This window comes from Excalfactoria chinensis, chromosome 7 (assembly GCF_039878825.1).
Source record: "Excalfactoria chinensis isolate bCotChi1 chromosome 7, bCotChi1.hap2, whole genome shotgun sequence".
In the NCBI taxonomy this organism is placed as follows: Eukaryota; Metazoa; Chordata; class Aves; order Galliformes; family Phasianidae; genus Excalfactoria; species Excalfactoria chinensis.
The window spans coordinates 25,461,636-25,479,515 of NC_092831.1; the positions used below are offsets into that span (position 1 = coordinate 25,461,636).

At 43.6% G+C, this 17,880-nt stretch overlaps 1 protein-coding gene across 1 annotated transcript in view; it reads left to right on the forward strand.

Moving 5' to 3' along the window:
* The window catches only part of PLCL1 (phospholipase C like 1 (inactive)), a 171,730-nt gene that overhangs the window by 140,763 nt on the left and 13,087 nt on the right, over window positions 1-17,880 (forward strand). Inside the window, exons 4-5 of the mRNA XM_072342157.1 lie at window positions 6,837-6,912; window positions 9,754-9,863. Of these exons, the coding sequence (XP_072198258.1) occupies window positions 6,837-6,912; window positions 9,754-9,863 (186 nt within the window). The remainder of the gene's footprint in view (window positions 1-6,836; window positions 6,913-9,753; window positions 9,864-17,880) is intronic.

A 17,880-nucleotide genomic window follows, 5' to 3' on the forward strand; every position in this document is an offset into this window, starting at 1 on the left:
GAGTTAACTTCTCAGCTAACATGGAGATGGATTGGGGATTTTGGAGAAGAAATGCACTGCTGGGAAATAAGACGATGTATTTAATGGCAGTGGGCTTTCTGACACGAGTACTGCTCCGTGCATGCTGGCAAAAGTCTGCAGGGGTGTGTATCTCTGTACATTCTTCTTTCAGATTCAGTCTTTTGGGTTTCCTTGTCTTGATGTGGGCATGACAGCTATTTATTCCCAGGGAGAAAATCCTTTTTTTTTTTCCAATTGATGTAAATGCAAAATGACCAAATGGATTTTGATGAGCTTTTCCACTGAAATTTGTATTTCAGCTGGGACGGTGTCATCCCCAAAGGGGCATTTTTCACAATTCTATGAACAGCTGAGAACAAGGGATATTGCAGAGCATAATATTCACTGCCAAGAAAGTGTCATAAGGCACTGACGTCAAACACAGACCGGTACATGGACATTGAATTCATAGCCATCTTAAAGAACTTTCTACCCAAAATTGGACATAGGCTGGGAAAGCAATTATCCTTTTTCTTTCTCCTTTTCTTGTAATTCTGTCTCTTTTCCCACTAGCCTCTCATTTTCTCTCTCTGATAACCACATCCATTCTTCCTAAATTAGGACCTGAAAGTGGTCCCATCAGAACTTTTCTTATAGGCTGAAATTCCTGTTGGTGCTTTTAGCTGGTCATTTAGCACAAGCATGTTGAAAGCTGACTCCCTCCCCTGTTTCTTGGTTGTTTCTATTGTTTTATATAGACCTGGTCTTCATGTACCGGGGCTGTCATGGTTTAGCCTGGTTTCCATGACAAGAGGGCAAAGAGACCCTTGGATCTGTGCCTCAGGAAGGGGCGGGTAGGAGAAAAAGGGAGAGGGTAGAGAGATGAGCCTAGATGAGAAAGAACAGTGGCAATGAGCAATAGGAAAATAAGCTTATGTGAGATAATACGATATAATACAAAATGATTGAAATTGAAGCTAATAAATAAAATGCAAAAAGACAGAGTTCCCAAAACCAAAGTCCTTACTCTCATGCTGTAGGTGAGGTGGGCAGGGAGCACAGAGGGCAGTCTCGTGACTCACAGTTGGTTTTGTCACTCCCTCCAAATGGAAAAATGAATTCTCAAATGAAGGCTCAAATACAGAAACCTGGCTTGGAGTGCACTGTGACACAGGCAAGGCACAGTAGGTGACCAGCATTTCTTCCCACGTTTTGGTACCGTGTGGACATCTTCTTTACAACACTTGCTGGTACATCATTAATTGTCTGGCAATTTCAAGTCTCAAATGTCTCCAAGAAATGCTTGATGCTAGGGGGAATCCTCTTGTAATTTTCATGAGCTCAGTTTGTGCTTCAGATGTTTTTCCAGCTGGCTGTGTTTCTGCAGTGTTTTGTGCAGCAATAGAGGCGTGATATGGCACTTCTTACCCAGGAAGAATTCTTCCTTGTCTGAGGCAGGTGCAAGAGAATGGGAGAGAGGGGAGAGCTCTCTTTTTTAATTCGGTGTTTTGTCAGTTTCTGTTCGAACTTCAGAATATTTATGAGTAGATTCTTTGAACTGTCCCTTCTCTATCATTAATCTTCCCAGCAGAAGCAGTGCTTTAATTTGCCACCGGGAGTTTTTCCTGTCTTTATTATTTTTTTTGGTGAGACTCTGCTCTGTTAATTTCCTCTCCCCTTTTCAATTTCTAGAGCAGTCTGTAATAAAAGGATGGAATTGGTTTGTAGCACAGGAGTTCGCTAGAATAAAAAGAAATAAACACATTTTTTGGTTCATTTTTTTTGCTGATGTTGCAACACCAAACACCAAACATCAGTACAAACATGAAGTTCTTGTGGGTTTAAAAAAATAAATGAATTTAGTGTAAACATACTTTATATTTCACTTTTAATTCATTTACCTTTGTGATAACACTTAACAGATATGGCGAAGTTATGCCACGTGCATCTTCTGTCACTCTGAACAACAACTTCTGCCCTTCTCATTATGAGAGCATTTCTTGCACTGCAGCCTCTACAGCAGGGTCAGCACCTCCAGGACGTGCACAGTGTTGGCGTCCCTTTTCCCCTAGAAATGAGGCAGGGCCCGTGGTGGAGAATCTGAACCCCCTTTGTTCCACCCTTGTGTCCCCCTCATAGTCTCCTGTCTGTTGGGATGCAGAGCCTGGTTCTGTATGTGAGCAGGAAAGTGGCATGAAGGGGCACGGCAAGCCAGCAGGCAGAACAAACAGCGAGTCATGGCTTATAGCTTGCTCCCTGGGTTTCAGCATCATGTGCAGAGTGAGTTCTGTCCTGATGCCTTTATGGAGTAACTTTAGTAAGATGCTGCTCTGTGCTCTTCCTTCTTCCCTTCTGCATCTGTTTAGAAAGTTACAGGATGTTTTTCTCATTCACTCTGTTCCCTGTTCTGTATTTACTTGAAACACATCACTCTCAAGATGAATCTTTCTAACATGGGAAACAAGAGCTGTCCCGGCTCTGAGAGGACCCAGATTTCAGCATCCATCCTTTGAAGGTTGCTTGTTAGCATGTATTTATTTGTGGGGTCAGTCCCTTAAAGCTCATTGTCAAAGCAGTGAACCACGAGTTTCCAAAGGGGCGAGAACATCTCTTCCTTTTGGAAGGCAGCAGTTGAACTGAGTTCCCACTTGGGAGCTGCCATTAAAAAGCAGCTTGGTGGACTCCAGGCAGGTGACTAGGTCTTGAAAAGTGCTTCAAGAGCACAGCTCAGCAGGGATTTTAGCAGCGCAGAGGTGTGTGGAAACTCAGACTGCAGAAAGTGCTCATTTTCACATCTGAGACATATTGCTGGACGTCATAATGTTGTTGGCAAAACTGGGCGTTGGTAATTTTAGACTGTTGTGTGATTTATGGGGTTACCTTCCCAGCAGAAAATCCCACAGCTCCATGTTGTGTTTCAAGCTTCTGGTTCTTGTCTTGGCACTGCTAGCAGGGATAGCTGACATCCACAAGCAGGGCTTTGGGTTTGGTGCCAGCTGGAAAAGCAGGGGAGCGTTCAGACTAGGAGTTTCTGGAGTCATTTAAGAACCAATGCCAAAAAAACCGAGGGGAAAAAAAGGAAAGCATTTCTAGATGCCACAACACAGGGCTGTGTTCAGGAGCAGCTGACAGGAGCAGAGCCATGGGGCTGACAGTTAAGCCCACGCAGAGGTGCTTGTAGCCATCATGCTGTGGCCAGGAAACCTGCTGCCTGCTCTCCTGGGTCCAGCACAGAGGAGTGCATGGAGCCCTGGCTCTCTAGTTGCACCTTTCACCTGCTTATACTCATGGTAGGCTGCGTACTGAGGTATGATTAGCAGTAATTCCAGTAAACAGTTACCAGGGACAGCATTTTAGGTGATCCTTAGAGCAGTAACTTTGTAAATGTTACTCAAAGAGCTTCCCTGCCTGTAAATGAAAACGTACCAGAGAGGAAAAAAAGTGAAATGGATTTTCACATTACTGTTCGATTATTTTTTGAGGATTGTATAAGTTTTGTTCCCAGCATTGGCTCCTAAACCTTCGAAGAGCATCTATTGTAACAGACATAAAAGAAAAAAGCAAAAAAGAAAACACCCACAGAACCAAAGCCCATTGCTGTCATTTTATTCCTGGATAGCAGTCACTTGCCTGTTGTACTCTTATCTATATGAATCCGTCTCTGATTCTTTGAAGCAAATGTTCTCACTTCTCCTTCACACTAACCTGTCACTGTGATCTTTTACTGCAGAGCCGGGAAGCATATTTTTGGCCTGAACTGCTGAAACTGCAGAGATAGTTCTGCTGGGAGCAGTTTCTGCACTTCGGTGTAGAAGTACTGATTCCACCTGATGTTATCACACCTGGTAAAGGCACTGTAGACCCTCCAAAATCATGTCTTGTAATTGGGCTGAGTTGTATTACTTCTTCCTAATGCTGTTTCCTAGAGAGACATCTGAGGGCAAATGCTGGGTGGTGAACTAAAGGCATAGTCTGAGCCTGGTCACTGAGACAAGGGCCCTGAGTTAGTTCTCAGCATATGTCACAGGACAAAAGCAGCTTATTTTGTCACAAGCACCACTGTGCAAGAGGACAGGAACAGGTTAATTTCTGCTGCATGATCTAATTGTTCTTTCTGAGATGAGAGCAGTGAGACTTTGATGTCAGCATCAAAGGAGAGGAGTGCTGCTCTACCTGCTCTGCAGTAAAGGAAGACTGACATCCTCTTGCCACTTCTCTTTTAAAAACCAACGTAATGCTCGCACGTTTGGTAATCCAAAGACAGCTGCACCACAGGCTCCTGGGAATGGGTCCAGTAGTTGGAGGAAGACATGGTCAAACTCACATTACCAGATTTAGTGTAAACACTCGTGATTCTCAAGCTTGCTTTCTGTGTTGCAGCTGTGACTCTCTTAAACCAGGTTTTACACTTCATACATCTGTACATGTGAGTCAGACTCATTGGCTGAGGTGCACTGACCTCGCTGGGCAGCTCCCTGATGCTGCTGAGGGGGAACTGTAGGTGCCAAAGACCCACACTGGGGCTGTGGGCAAGCTCTGGGACAATGGGGAGCAGACAGCAGTGCCTGGCTGCAGGCAGCAGGTCCGCATGGCCATAAAATGCACGTTGGGTCTCTGGCTGGCTCCTTAGTGACTCTCTTTATTGTTCAGACTGACTGCAGCATTTGTAGTTGGCAACTGAATATCTCCTTCTGCACAAACTGACTACGTGTTGCGGCACAGAGAAGCCAGAGGCTGGGTAGAAATTGTCATTTCTTTACAGATGACAAGTGAAAATACCACAGAGAAAAAAGCCAACATGATGCATGAACAACAAAGTAATACGCAGTGAAAGGCGAAGGGTACAATCTAAAGCAATTTAACGCTCAGGCATATCTACTGGGTATCTTCTGTTGAAAAATAATTTTGCACTCTTATAGATGTGTCGGGCCTCTTTTTTTTCTGCTTGTGAATTTGGTAATGGATTTTGTTTTTCTCGTGTTCTTATTTATGTTGAAGTAAAGGTGTAGGCATTTTTATTACATGGAGGTATTGGAGCAGGTCCAGAGAAGGGCAACGAGGCTCGTTAAGAGCTTGGAGAATCAGCCCTATGAGGAGAGACTAAGGAAGCTGGGGCTGTTTAGTCTGAGGAAGAGGAGGCTGAGGGGAGACCTTATTGCCGTCTTCCAGTACCTGAAAGGTTCTTACAGTGAGAGTGGGGCAGGTCTCTTCTCACTACTGACTTGTGACAGGACGAGGGGAAATGGCCTCAAGTTGCGCCAGGGCAAGTTTAGGTTGGATATTAGGAAGAACTTCTTTACAGAAAGGGTGGTTAGGTACTGGAATGGGCTCCCCAAGGAGGTGGTTGAATCGCCATTCCTGGATGTGTTTAAGAGCCGTTTGGATGTGGTACTCAGGGATATGATTTAGCAGAGGTTTGTTGCTGTGGTGTTGTTTCGTGGATGTTTTTTAAGAGATAGGCTACTGGTTAGGCTGCGGTTGGACTTGATCTTCAAGGTCTTTTCCAACCTGAGTAATTCTATGATTCTATGATTAAAGTAAGCCTTCCTTGATAGCTTTATTTAGCAATGGAGATGGCATAAGCTGCACAATTTGGATCTGAATTTATCCAGGTTTTGGAAGTTTGTGTGTGATGAGTAGAAATGTCTTCTCCCTTGTATCTAATTAAAACAGTAAGACATGCTCATTTGTGGAGATTGGCTTAGTACTTTCGCACTGTCTTCCACCAAAATCATTGCAACTAACTGGTTGTGTTTTCATACTTAGTGCATTTGTCAGTAGGGATGATTCTTACGGTTGTAGCACTTTGGCAGAGCTTTCAGGTGATGGTTTCTTGTATTTTCAGAAATTAAGCAGTACTCTGCTTTGTTTCTAATTGGCACTGCTTTCGTTCTGCCTGGGTTTCGTGATGGAAGTCCCAGGAGAGTGAGATTATTCTCAGGCATAATTTGCTATACAGCATGCTCTTTCCTTCTGTAACAGACATATGTGCTAGCTTTTGCAAGCAATTTCATGGAATAAGCATTGAAGCAATTTGTTTGCTTGCCTGAGCTTCTGAAGGGCTTTGGAAGGATTGTTAACATCACAGGAGAAGAGTAGTGTTAAGAGGCAAGGCTCAGGAAACGTGTCACGTAATGGGCATTTCATCTCTGTTTCTCTTAATGGCCTGCTCTAGGAAGCTGCATAGATGAGGATGTCTCTTGAAACCTGTCAGTAGTCCTGTTGAAACTACTATCTGTCTGGCTTCTTGCCATCCCTTGTGAACACAGAGGTGCTGAAAGCTGTACAATTTCAATCTGAATTTCTTCAAAGAGAACCTCAAGAACTGAACCGTTGGAACCACTGTGATGTGTAAAGTTACACACAGGCTTAAATACCTCTTGAAATCAGCACTATTCATGACTTGGTAATGTGTTTGATAACAGCTTATACCGAGGACTGTATTTACTTCTTCATCCATCTCAAGGAAATTACTAATTAGAAAGGTATTCTGGTTTCACAAAGAATGAGTTTTGTTTGTCTGTTAACTCTGCTTTCTCCTGAAATCACTTCATATTATTTACAGTATGTCTCACTGATGTAAAACAGCTGTTCTTTCATTTCTGGAACAAAACATCTCCTGAGCAACTGTCACTTAGCTTAATATAGATCTAGGGGACCTGATACGAAGCAGTGATCCAATCTTTATGGGGACCTGATACGAAGCGGTGATCCAATCTTTATGGTTTTGCTTGCAGGACAGAGCTCTTCCTGTGTTTTCCCTTTGTGGCTTTTTATGGATGAGATGTTGCAGGAGTCCCCAGTAATGCTGTTGTTTTTCATTTGTTTTCTGACAGATGATTCAAGAGAGCAGGGTTCTTATCGAGACGGCCGACAGCACTCACGACAAGATCGTTCAGTGTCAGAAAGCAGGTAATCCTTCTCTAATGTGCAGTTCTGGATGGGAGATGGGAAGCAACATGACAGGAGTTTCTTGCAGTTTGCAACTGCGCATCATCTTTCACCTGATACTTCAGTGAGCATCCTGATCTTCCTTAGCAGGCTCTGTCCTCCTGGGGGCTCATCCTTCAGCAGCACTGGTGGTGTAGGATCGGGGAAGAATGCTCAACTTTCATCTCAAAAGCTATTTTTCCATTTGGTCTGCAGACCTGAAATGTCTGACAGCATTTAAATTAGTCAAATGAACCAGAAAGAAATCCAATTAAAAAGAGAATGGGAAGATGTGCTACCTTTGTTTACTGAGCTCTGTTCGCTGTCACATTTGTTCCCTTAAACATACTATAGACAAGAGGTCTGGAAACCCAAAGGGCTGAGTTCTCTTGCCTCCCGTTACTTAGTTCTGCCATTTAGATTTGTTTTAGATCTTGGAAACTTGCACCAATATAATTCTGTTGTGTTCAACAAATCCACGTGGCCATGCATAACGTACATCATGCATTACGTGGGCACAAACCAGCATAAGTGGGCTTAAAGCAGATCATCTTGTATTGCTGTTATATTACACTGGATGTCTCTACCTGAGCTGGGACTGTTTACATGTATCAGTATAAGAGGAGGAGGAGGAGGTGGGTTCCAGAGTGGCCACCCATATATACTGTTTGCTACAAAGTCATGCTCCTTTTCCAGGATGGTAGGAATTAACAAAATATCTGTGATTCACAGCTCAGCTTACTCACGCAAACCCCTTCATCTCTTATTCAGGACAGTAACCCAGACTCCTAACTGGGACATGTTTCCTGTAGTTTACAATGATAACACAAATATAAGCTCTGCTACAGAGATAAGAGTCCACATTTGGCAGTGTTAAGATCTTAATCCTCTACGACTAAATCCATCAGCTTTCATGTATCAGAAACCATGCTGAATAAATTCATGCAGTGAATTTACGGGTTTACACTGAGGAAATAAAATCTGCTTTTGGTCAGTTTAGTTGTATAGCTGCTCCTTTTGTAACCTGCAACGAGCCTCTAAGATCAGTAATGCAAAAACGCTGGCTACTGTATTTAATTCGTGGTCTCAGGCATAGTCATCTAGGGCCACAGCAGTTCTAAGTATTGTTTTTTCCAATAGTCATTTTTGGATCTGGCAAGTGAAACTATCTACACCCATTTGCTTCTATTGAATGTAAATAATGAATGAAACTTGTTCTTTGTAGTAAATGCTTTAATTTGTGTCTTTTTAATTGAAGGAAACTTGAAAACTGTTTCAGTAATAGCATTTATCTGATTTTTAGGTGTTACAAGAGCAGGGTGGAAACCCAGTCTTTGTTTGTTGAAATTCAGGGCTCTGGAGCAGTGGCCAGAGCTGTGGTAGCAAATGTAGGAGAGGTAGTACATCTTCCTGAATTTGAAGGGCTTCATCTTGGTTGTGCCTTGGCTTCTGCTGTTAAGAAATGTTAGAGGTAAAATAGCCTTCGACATTGTCCTTCACCAACCTCAACTCAATCCTACTCCCTTTGCAATTGCATTCCCAGTCTGGTTTGGCCCGGGCTCCCTTTGCCATAGGACCCCACATGACTTCTCAGGCTACTGATTTGTGGTTCAATTTATTTGTTTTTCATGTGTAGTTTTGATGCTTCTATACTGATGTTCCTTCACACAGCCCAACAGGTATCAGTAGCTGCCTCTATGTGGGGCAGCACTGTCTCCAGTCGACAGGTAAGGAAGTAAGCTTTGGGTGAAAACTAAAGTACACTGCATAAAGGCTGGGCTGTCCAAGTGGAACTGAGCACTGTAGACCTTCCTGCTTCTTCAGGGGACAAATCAAGTCATCTGACTATTTCCTTTCTTTTAATCGAGCGATGTGATTTGTAACTCTGTTGGCATGAGGCAGCTTACACGGGAATCTTGCTTTTGAAGTACAATGAACTAGACTGTTTTCCAAAGGAAGTGTTACGGAAGCTTTGTTACCTTACTGAAACACATGTGAGTGAGTGATGTTGTGGAGAACAAACAGTAGATAAACCGTGCACTGTGTGACACTGAACTCCTTCAGTGTTTCTCAAGCTGTTGCTCATCTGCCTCCAGATTTGGTGTGGGACAAGAGAAAGGCTATTGCCAGGTTTCCAGAAGAGCTTTAGGCAGGTTGGTGCTGATTACAAGCCTGCATCAGGGCATCAGGGGCTGACTCCTTCAGCAACCTTGCTGAAACAGCTGCTCTGTTCAGGTGCTCTCTGTCAGGTGTCAGTGGAGGGGTTTCTTTGACAAAGCTCAAACTTGTGAGTGATGTTTGCCTTAAAACACTAGGGGAGGAAGAGCTGTGAAACCGGAGACTGAACACTCTTTCTTCAGCCAGATTGCCCTTCAGATGTTTTGGAGTGATTTAAAGCCAATTAGGCCTTTGTAAAGTAAAAATTAATGGAACACAAGCAGCTCTTTCTCCATTTTCTCTTCATTCTTAGCAGTGCCAGATAAATGTTTGCAAACACTGTGCAAATCTCATAGAATTGGTGAGCTAATTGGACTCGTGAAGGTTTTTAATCTGCTCCTGGATTTCTCCAATTCTAGTATCCAGCAACGAGATGTCACAATTGAAAGGGCTATGGTTGGAAGTCTCCATTCAACAGGCTGCAGGAACAGCAATCCTACCATTAGCGGTGTGCATTCATGAAGTTGTCATAGTGGTTTTTGTGCTCTCCAAGAATGGTGATGGCAAAGAAGGGGGGACACAGAAACAGGATGTAGGAAGTGCCAGCTGTGAGGGGAAAAATGCAGTCATACAGAGGGTGATGTGATGATCTGTTGTTTTTTTTAGGGATGGAATTTCATGAAGAGCTTCATAACCTCGGGACAAAGGAAGGTTTGAAAGGAAGAAAATTAAGCAAAGCCATTGAAAGCTTTGCATGGAATATCACAGTGCTGAAGGTAAGCACAGAAAACACCTCCTTGTGCCTCCTATTAACCAAAGATTTCTTTGGGCTCTTTAGCTTGTCTTTTGGTACCATCTTACAGACACTGGAGACGTGTTTTGTTTTAAAGGGTTGTATAAATTACTTTCCATTATTATGAATTATTGTATGTATTTCATCACAACTGTGGTTTGGAAGTTGTGGAGGGGGATTCATGTAAGCTTGCACGAAGGAGGAAAGACAGCTCATTAGTTTGTGTGCTCGCAGACCCGGTTTCATTTCCCTGTTCTGCCTTCACACACCCCAAATGTGACCTGACACTGGGTTTTACATGCTTCATTTCTAATATGAGGACAGGAGTGCCTCTTGGGAAAGGTGGGGAACAGGGTAGGCTGTTATGAAAAAACACACAACAAATAGTGTAGATCCTGCAGAGGTCAGGGATGTGTTTCAAAAGTGGAGCACTAACTGAGTAGCTAAAGGATCCTCCGTCCTCTATCCTGGCTGCACAGTGACATGCTGTGCATTGAGCACTTAGCTTTCCAGGCTTTAGCAACAGGTACAGCACTGGCAGCCATAAATTGCTGTGGCAGCTGGACATCTGGGCCTGGGTGAAATTGCCCCAGGACAGCCTAAGATGGAAAGAGGAGAGGATCTGGTATAGCTCCATCAAATGGCAAGGAGAGGACCCCAGCCAAGCATTCAGGTTGTTAGCATTCGGCTCACACCTCAGCCTCATTTCCCACCTTGCTCTGATAGATCACACTTTGCTCACTCGTGTCTCCTTGCTCCCTCACTGCTGCTCACTCCTTCCAGCTCCTGTTGGGCAGGTTGCCCTGTCTCTAGCCCTCTGGTGCCTTTCCTTTCACAGGGCAGAGGGAATTTTTATGAGGTTACTAATCAAATAGACATCGAAACACGACGTGCAACAGCAGTAGCAAGAGCAGCAGGAGGTGGCAGGCCTCAGCTTCTTTGAGATGTAAAGAGCACTCATAAAAATGAATTGGGAACAGAGATGCTGAGGGGCAAAAATGGGTGGGAGAGCATGGTGGTGTGAAGGAAGGGTTAGAAGATTTGAGGGATGCTTGTGGTTAATGCGTACCGTGATTCACTGTGAGAGAGGGAGGCAAAAGGGCAACGGAGTCAGCATAGGTACAGATAATTGAACCTCTGATGAAGAGAAAAGGCAGCCAGTTCAAACATGATGGAAGGGACTGACCTTTCCACACAGTATAATTAAGGTGAGTAGCTGCAGAGAGCAAAAAAATGCACTAGGCAACTGTGTATGTCATTCTGAATGCCTTTAGCTGTGTTAGGTAAAATAGATGCCTCACGTTCAGTCACTGTACACACAGCCAGGGCTGCTCTAAACTTCTGCGGTTTTAGATGTTTGTCAATGTAGAAGTTCAGACCTCTGAGGTGATCTGTGATTAATGAAGATACGAGTGGGGTATCAGGGAAACATTTCCCATGAAAAATATGTGCTGCCTAACACATGCTGTCATGTATCAAAGAACATTTAGTCAAGGTCAAAGAACAAATTGTGCATAGTTTCTAAGCCACATCCCCTTGGGTTTATTTACTTACATATTAAAGTACCAGCGGTGTTGGTTGCAGCAACTATTGATAGAAGAGCACACAAAGCAGCTTTTCATTCTGACTGAAGTTCAGTTCAGCCGTGCCATGAGGCAAAGATGAATATGTTCGTACCTCAGGTGTTTGATGCAAAGCAGTTGGCAATTGCTCCTTTTCATTAACTTCCTTTGTTCTCTTAAAAAAAAATACGGTATTTCACTAACCCTGCCCCTAACAAACCTATTGCTGGTTACAGCTGCATCTTGTGCTTACACTCCATGGTGTGCTGGTGAGAGCTTTCTGTCACTACAAATGCATTTCACTAGCTGTTGGCATAGAGGTAAGAAAAGAAAAACAGCCTGCAGTATCTAGGAAATGCATCAGATGAATCATCACTGGGTGAGATGAGAGAAAGGCAAAACATCTCCGGGAGGAAGCTTCTTCACGTGCTCCGGGTTGTTAGAGGCAGTTACGTTGTGTGGCAGTAGTCAGCTTTTCCTGCAAGTTTGTGCCATGAGCAATAATAGCTGTTGTGCTTGCATGCTTGCCAGATGACTAATAGTCTTCCTAGGTTCGGGAAGAAAAGGCACATTTAATTAATGTATTATTTATACATATTCATTGCAATAGGTGAGCTTTGATTTCAAAGAGGGGATGCAGTAAAAAACAAATGCTCCAGGCCAAATCTTGAAGTAGTAACAGTGTGTAAAATTCTCGTGTTCCAGAATACCCAGGTGTATTTGTTAGGAGATATATAATGAGAGCAAACCACAACAACACTGTTTTTTTCCTTAGTTTATACAAACAGCATTACGGATCAGTGACACCCATCATCAAAAGGACGAGCTATTTACCAGAACATAAAGATTTTGGTAAGAACAGGGGCATTACAACTCTATGGCAAGATAGCAAGTCAATTCCTGATCTTTATTATTAAAATGTTATGTCTTTCTATTTGGACCCGTGTTGTGTAAAGTAGCGTTACACATGCAGTTGTTAACATTGAGAAGCACGGTGTAATTACAGTAGGTGGAATAATCATTTTCTCATAGCATAATTAGTCATTATGATCTCAAATGTAATCTCGCTTTCATTTTTATTTCTTTCTGTTTCTGTACCTTTGTTTTTACCTTTGTACTTAAGCACCACTAAGGTGCAAAGGCAGCAAGAAATGTTCTGTTCATCACCACATGTGAGCCATGGTATTACCTAAAGGCCCTGCCAAACTGCTCTGTTTGGGTTTGCCACAGATTCACAGTTGATTTTCATGAGGTATTTAGTCGGTGTTAGAGTAGCTAACCACACATATCACTTAGTGAAGGGTTTCCTGTGGGTATTTCTCCCCAGGTGCTGGCTTTTGGGTCAACACATGTAGGTATGTGCAGGCAGCATTTGTGTAGAGCTGGCGATGCTGGACGCTGCCTCTCCTGGGGCCCTCTTTGTCTTCTGCCTCTGCTGTGGGATTTGCTCCCAAGTGTTCTGTGACTGAGGCACTCAGCATCTGTTTCATGTGCAAAACGTCGCTTTAATGACTGCTTTGTGAGTTTTTAAGGGGGAGGAATGCTGTATCCTTCAAAACTGCTCTCCTTGCTGAGCTGAATGTGCCATAGGCTGTCAGGAGATATTTGCTCAGGCATGGAAACTGGGATCCACGGGAGTGCCCAAAACATAGCAAGTAAGCCCACAAGATTTGTGTGCGTTGTGTGGTTCAGATTTAGAGCACTCACATGGATGTGTTATACACACAAATGTATTTTCCTGGGCGCTTGTGATCAGCATGTACACAGCCTGGCAATAATGCCACCCAATACCTGCCTTTCTGTTGATGATAACTATCTGGTTAGTCCATTTATCTGCATGCGGACTTACTTATAGGCAAGGCATGATAAGACAAAGTGGCCTTTACTGTTTTGGTCTGCTTCAGAAGGAAAAAAACAAATGTTTGAGTTTGGTCTCTGCTCTGAAATGTGTTCGTGTTTTTTAAATACTTTGCTGCCCGTGATAAAGTTTTGCTTCTGGTACTGTAATTGTGTTCTTATTAGTGTGTCTTATTAGGAGTCCCAAGTGTTTTTGTGTGCTGTTCTTCATAGCACCTGACTACAAGACATCAAGTGGTTAAATTTTCAGGGATCGTTTCATCATCTGTCCATCAGTTCATCTGCTAATAATCTTGCATTTAAATTACTGCTGATTAGATGTATAAAGAGAAAGGTTGCTGTGTGCAGAAGGCATGCAATTATTAAATAGCTAATGCAAGTCACACTGAGGGAGAAGTCCTCGAATTTATGATGTAGTCATCATCTATGTTGGCTCAGGTGTAGTGGTGTTATGCAGTGAAACTGCACAAATTCCACTTCCAGACCACCATTCCACTAATGCTTCTTTGTCACAGTTATTTGTTACGATGAAATAATCAGCCCTTGGGAACTGGAGACCTGCAGCATCCAGACCTCTCATTTGGGTGGCTGAACCCCAAGTGGGCACCTCAAGGCTTCTTGGAGAGGTCAAAGATGGATTTCTGAAATAGGTACATGCACACAGATGAATTCTCATCTGGCTTCACCTCAACTGAGCTGATTTTCACATCTGTAACAAGGTATCTATTTTCTACAGGACGACAAGCAACATGTGACTGTGATGCTTTGGAAGAACAAAGTCCTTTCACATAGTTATTACATCACAGTATGGCACTGCTTTTAGTGTGAGTTGTACAGTATTCTAAAACAGTGTAGTAAATAACGAGTGCTTGTTTTCACACAGGTCTTTTTTCCTGTAGTTAGGTAGGAGCTACCGCTTTGCTGCTTGGCATGCTACAAAAGACCCCAGAGCAGCATGGCATTTTCAAGAGGAGAAGTGTAATTAAGCATGACTGTAGCAACGTATTCTACCTCATGTCATGATACTGTTGCCAAAAGATTTGTGTGAGAGTTTATGCTCTGTTGGTCTTAAGCTGGAACACGGTGAACTCACAAGTACCTGCAAAGCTACTGCATTCCATGCACCATGTATTTTTTTTTTTTACCCTGTAAGTCAGTCAGGCCTTTGCCTCTTCCCAAAGCATCCCTAAATCTGCTGTCCATACTCTTCCCAGCGCTTCTCTGAGAACACGAGTGCTTTGGTACTCAGTCTGCAAAGATGTCAGAATAGATGCAATGCACGCTGTAGTGGCTTAGCAACAAATTCTAGTGATTTGCTGTCACCTTGTGACTGTGTTAGTCCGGCAGGAGTGGTCTGTGCGGTATGGAGTGTGCACACCTCCCTTCAAATGCAGGGCTGGGTATACTATTCCATGTTTACTCATCTCCAGATCTCCCTAGATAAGTACGTGTTGAAAGTGCTTACCCTGAAGACTCATTTTCCAGAGAGGTTAAATGCTTTTGTCTGCTCCTCATACGTTTTGCATTCCCACCATTGCCGCAGTTCAGAGTGTTCTTTCAGCTTTGGAACCTCCCTGGGCAGCATGACCTAGCTGTTCCTCAAGTGCTGCTGCATTACCAGGTCTGACTTGGCTGCAGTTCTTCCAAAGGATCAGCCTGCTGTGGAATGACAGATAAGAAGGAATGCCAAGCTTGTCTAATTATTCATGTAGTTGCTAGATCAGGTTTGACTCTTACACATAAAATTATGGATAAAAAGTGGAAAAAAATAACATGAAAAGATTGACTGAGCAGGTGTTAAAGAGAAGGTGAAGAAGTCCAGCAAGGTGTACATCCACTTATTCTTGTTAATACCAGCCTGCTTAACTTGATTCATTTTATTTAGCAGTGAAGGGAAAGGTCAGGAAGGACAAAGTTGTTTGGGTCGCTGTTTGCTGAGCATATGAGGAGCTTTGAAGAACAAAATGGGAGAGTGTTTCATTTCTGGGGCCCTTCATGTGGCCTGAAGATGGTGGCAATTATGGTGCAGGCTCTGGGTTTCAGGAGGCAGAGCTTCCCTCGACCCTTGGGGCACACCTGTGCATACCAGGAGGTGTTTTGCAATTTTTTTGGGATGGGGATTTAGTGTCTTTTCAATGATTCTGAATTACAAGATAGAGAGGTAACTCTGTGTGAATTCCACACAAAGCTCTTTTAATCAGTGTATTTTGTAGACCAACAGACCCAGAGCATGTAATTACTAGGTAGATGGATTCTTCTTGTGTTCAGCAGGATGCTGTTCTCTGCTGATTAGGTTGGTAAATGCTGCCTTGAGCTCTCCCTTGTTCCGCTCACAGCAACCACCTTTTGCATTTCTTGTCCAAACCTGAAAGCAGGAACACACCTGCCAGGCACCAAGACAGCAGGATCTTGGTGGACTTTGTCAGTTGTATCTGGTGGTGCAAACTTCTCAGGTTACTTTAACAGCATGCATCAGGATAAAAGGATTGTAATCCCAGTCTCTAAGCAGTACTGGTTAATCAGCTCGAATATCCTGTTCTTCCTGGCTGTCAGCCACGCTGCAGGAGCACTGCTCTGGGGAGGATGTAGTTAGCAGTCTCAGACAAGTAATTCATGGTCTCTCTGAGTACCCAACTGCTCCATGTGAGCTTTGGAAGCTCTAAAGGTGTTATTGACCAGGTCTGTTTTCTTGGTCAAGTTAAATTTCAAGACACAAATCAGACTTAGAGCCAGTTAAATATTCACGTGTTTAAAATATATGTGAAGGCCACCCAGGTGATCTTAAATCTGCAGGTACCAAATGGTGGCAAGGGAAGAGACTGAGAGAGGAAGGGAGAGCAACAACTGCCAGGGTTCACAACTCTGGATTCTTCATGATACCTTGAATTTCTAAAGAGATGTGCCAGGATACCAAGCCCAATATGGCTTTCAAATTGGCACAGTTTGTCAAAAAAAAGAGAGAGACTTCATCCCATACTAGTCAGTTATCTCCTAGGGTTGTACCCACTACTGGCAGCAGTGCTTTGTTGGCTGGCAAGAAGCAATGACCCAGATGTTTAGATCAGTCAGAGTAAGAAGCTGTCAAGCATATATGCAGAACAGCAGTAACACTGAGGCAAGAGCGGGACAGGGAAGTGAAAGATGGTACAAAATGCCTCCGGTGATGTTTTGTTTTTGCCTGCTTTTCTTGTGTTTGACTAAGATAAGCCAGAGAGAAGTGGCAAGCAGTCTTACAAGATATCTTTTATTTACAGTGACGTGACAAATTGCCAGAAGCTGTGGATATGAAGCTGGACAAGGTGCATTCTGTTGCCATGATGGTGGTGGCAGGAGGCAGGGCTGGGACCTGTGGGGTCACTGTGCCTGGTGCCTCTCGTGCCATGGGCACCTCAGTGGTACGAGTGGGAACCTTCCAAGCAAGGGGTCAGCATGCTGAGAACTCAATTGCTATTATGTTTATAAACACATACATAAAATATGTTTATTAAATAGCATTTAATTGCTCACCACCACACTGTCTGTTAGGCCTATGTGTCAGATTCCCCTGTCCCTGACCCTAGATGTGTCCCGGCTTGGAAGCTGTCTCATTGCACTCTGGTTCACATGAGCTTGTTGCTGCAGACTCACAGTGACACCCCATGGGGTGGCTGCACATGGGAGCTGGCACTGCTCTGCCCTGTGCTGCAGCTGCTGCAGGCTTTGTTCTCTGCAAACCTGTCACTGTTCTTAGTACCCAGGTGTGAAGACTGGCTTCTGTCACGTTTGTGGGTCATCTTGTCCAAAGACAAGATGACATTAGTATTCAATAATGGTCAGGTGGCAGTGTGTGAAGTAGAAAGAGAACTTGTGCTGTGAGTACTGATTGCCGCTGGTTATCAACAAGGTTATCACTTATGACGAGGTTATGTGAAAAATCAACAGATACAATTACAGGTTCCTTGAGGAAATTAATCTTTTGAGGAAAAAGAGCTGCTGCTGCACATACGTGTGCCTGAACAGAACTGAGCATGAAAACGGGTTGTAATAAGGAAAAAGCAAACAACAAAAAACAAGTAGTGACTGAATGGAACAGCATTTATAGAGGGTTCCTCTCTGAAAGAGGCTTGAGTCAATGTAGGTCATTGCCATCTGCCGTCCTTTAAAGGAGGTAATGAAGGGAGGAACTCACATGGAGCAGGAACTTAAGCAACTTCTTCCTCCATTGCCTCCCCTGCACTGGTGCTGTTTCCATTGGAGACATCAAATATATGGGATATCAAAGGCTGCTGCGCCCAGTGGTGGAGTTAATTAACACAGTGTGGAAGACATGGAGGTGGAGGTGTCTGACGTGGAATGTGTGCTGATCTGACAACATGACCTCATTCTGAATTAAACGGGCTGCGGTGAAAGTAAGTTTCAGCAGAAATTTGCCCATTTCATCCTTTGATCTGTCACTAGCTGAACTGACAAACAATGAAAAGAAATGAGTGGCTGCCTCTGATGTGTTGAAGGCTGCAGTGTCTTATGGTACCTTGCCTGGATGATGGTTCACAACAGTGAAGAAGTTGGTGGCCTCCTCCTTTGCTCTCCTATGTACTGTTG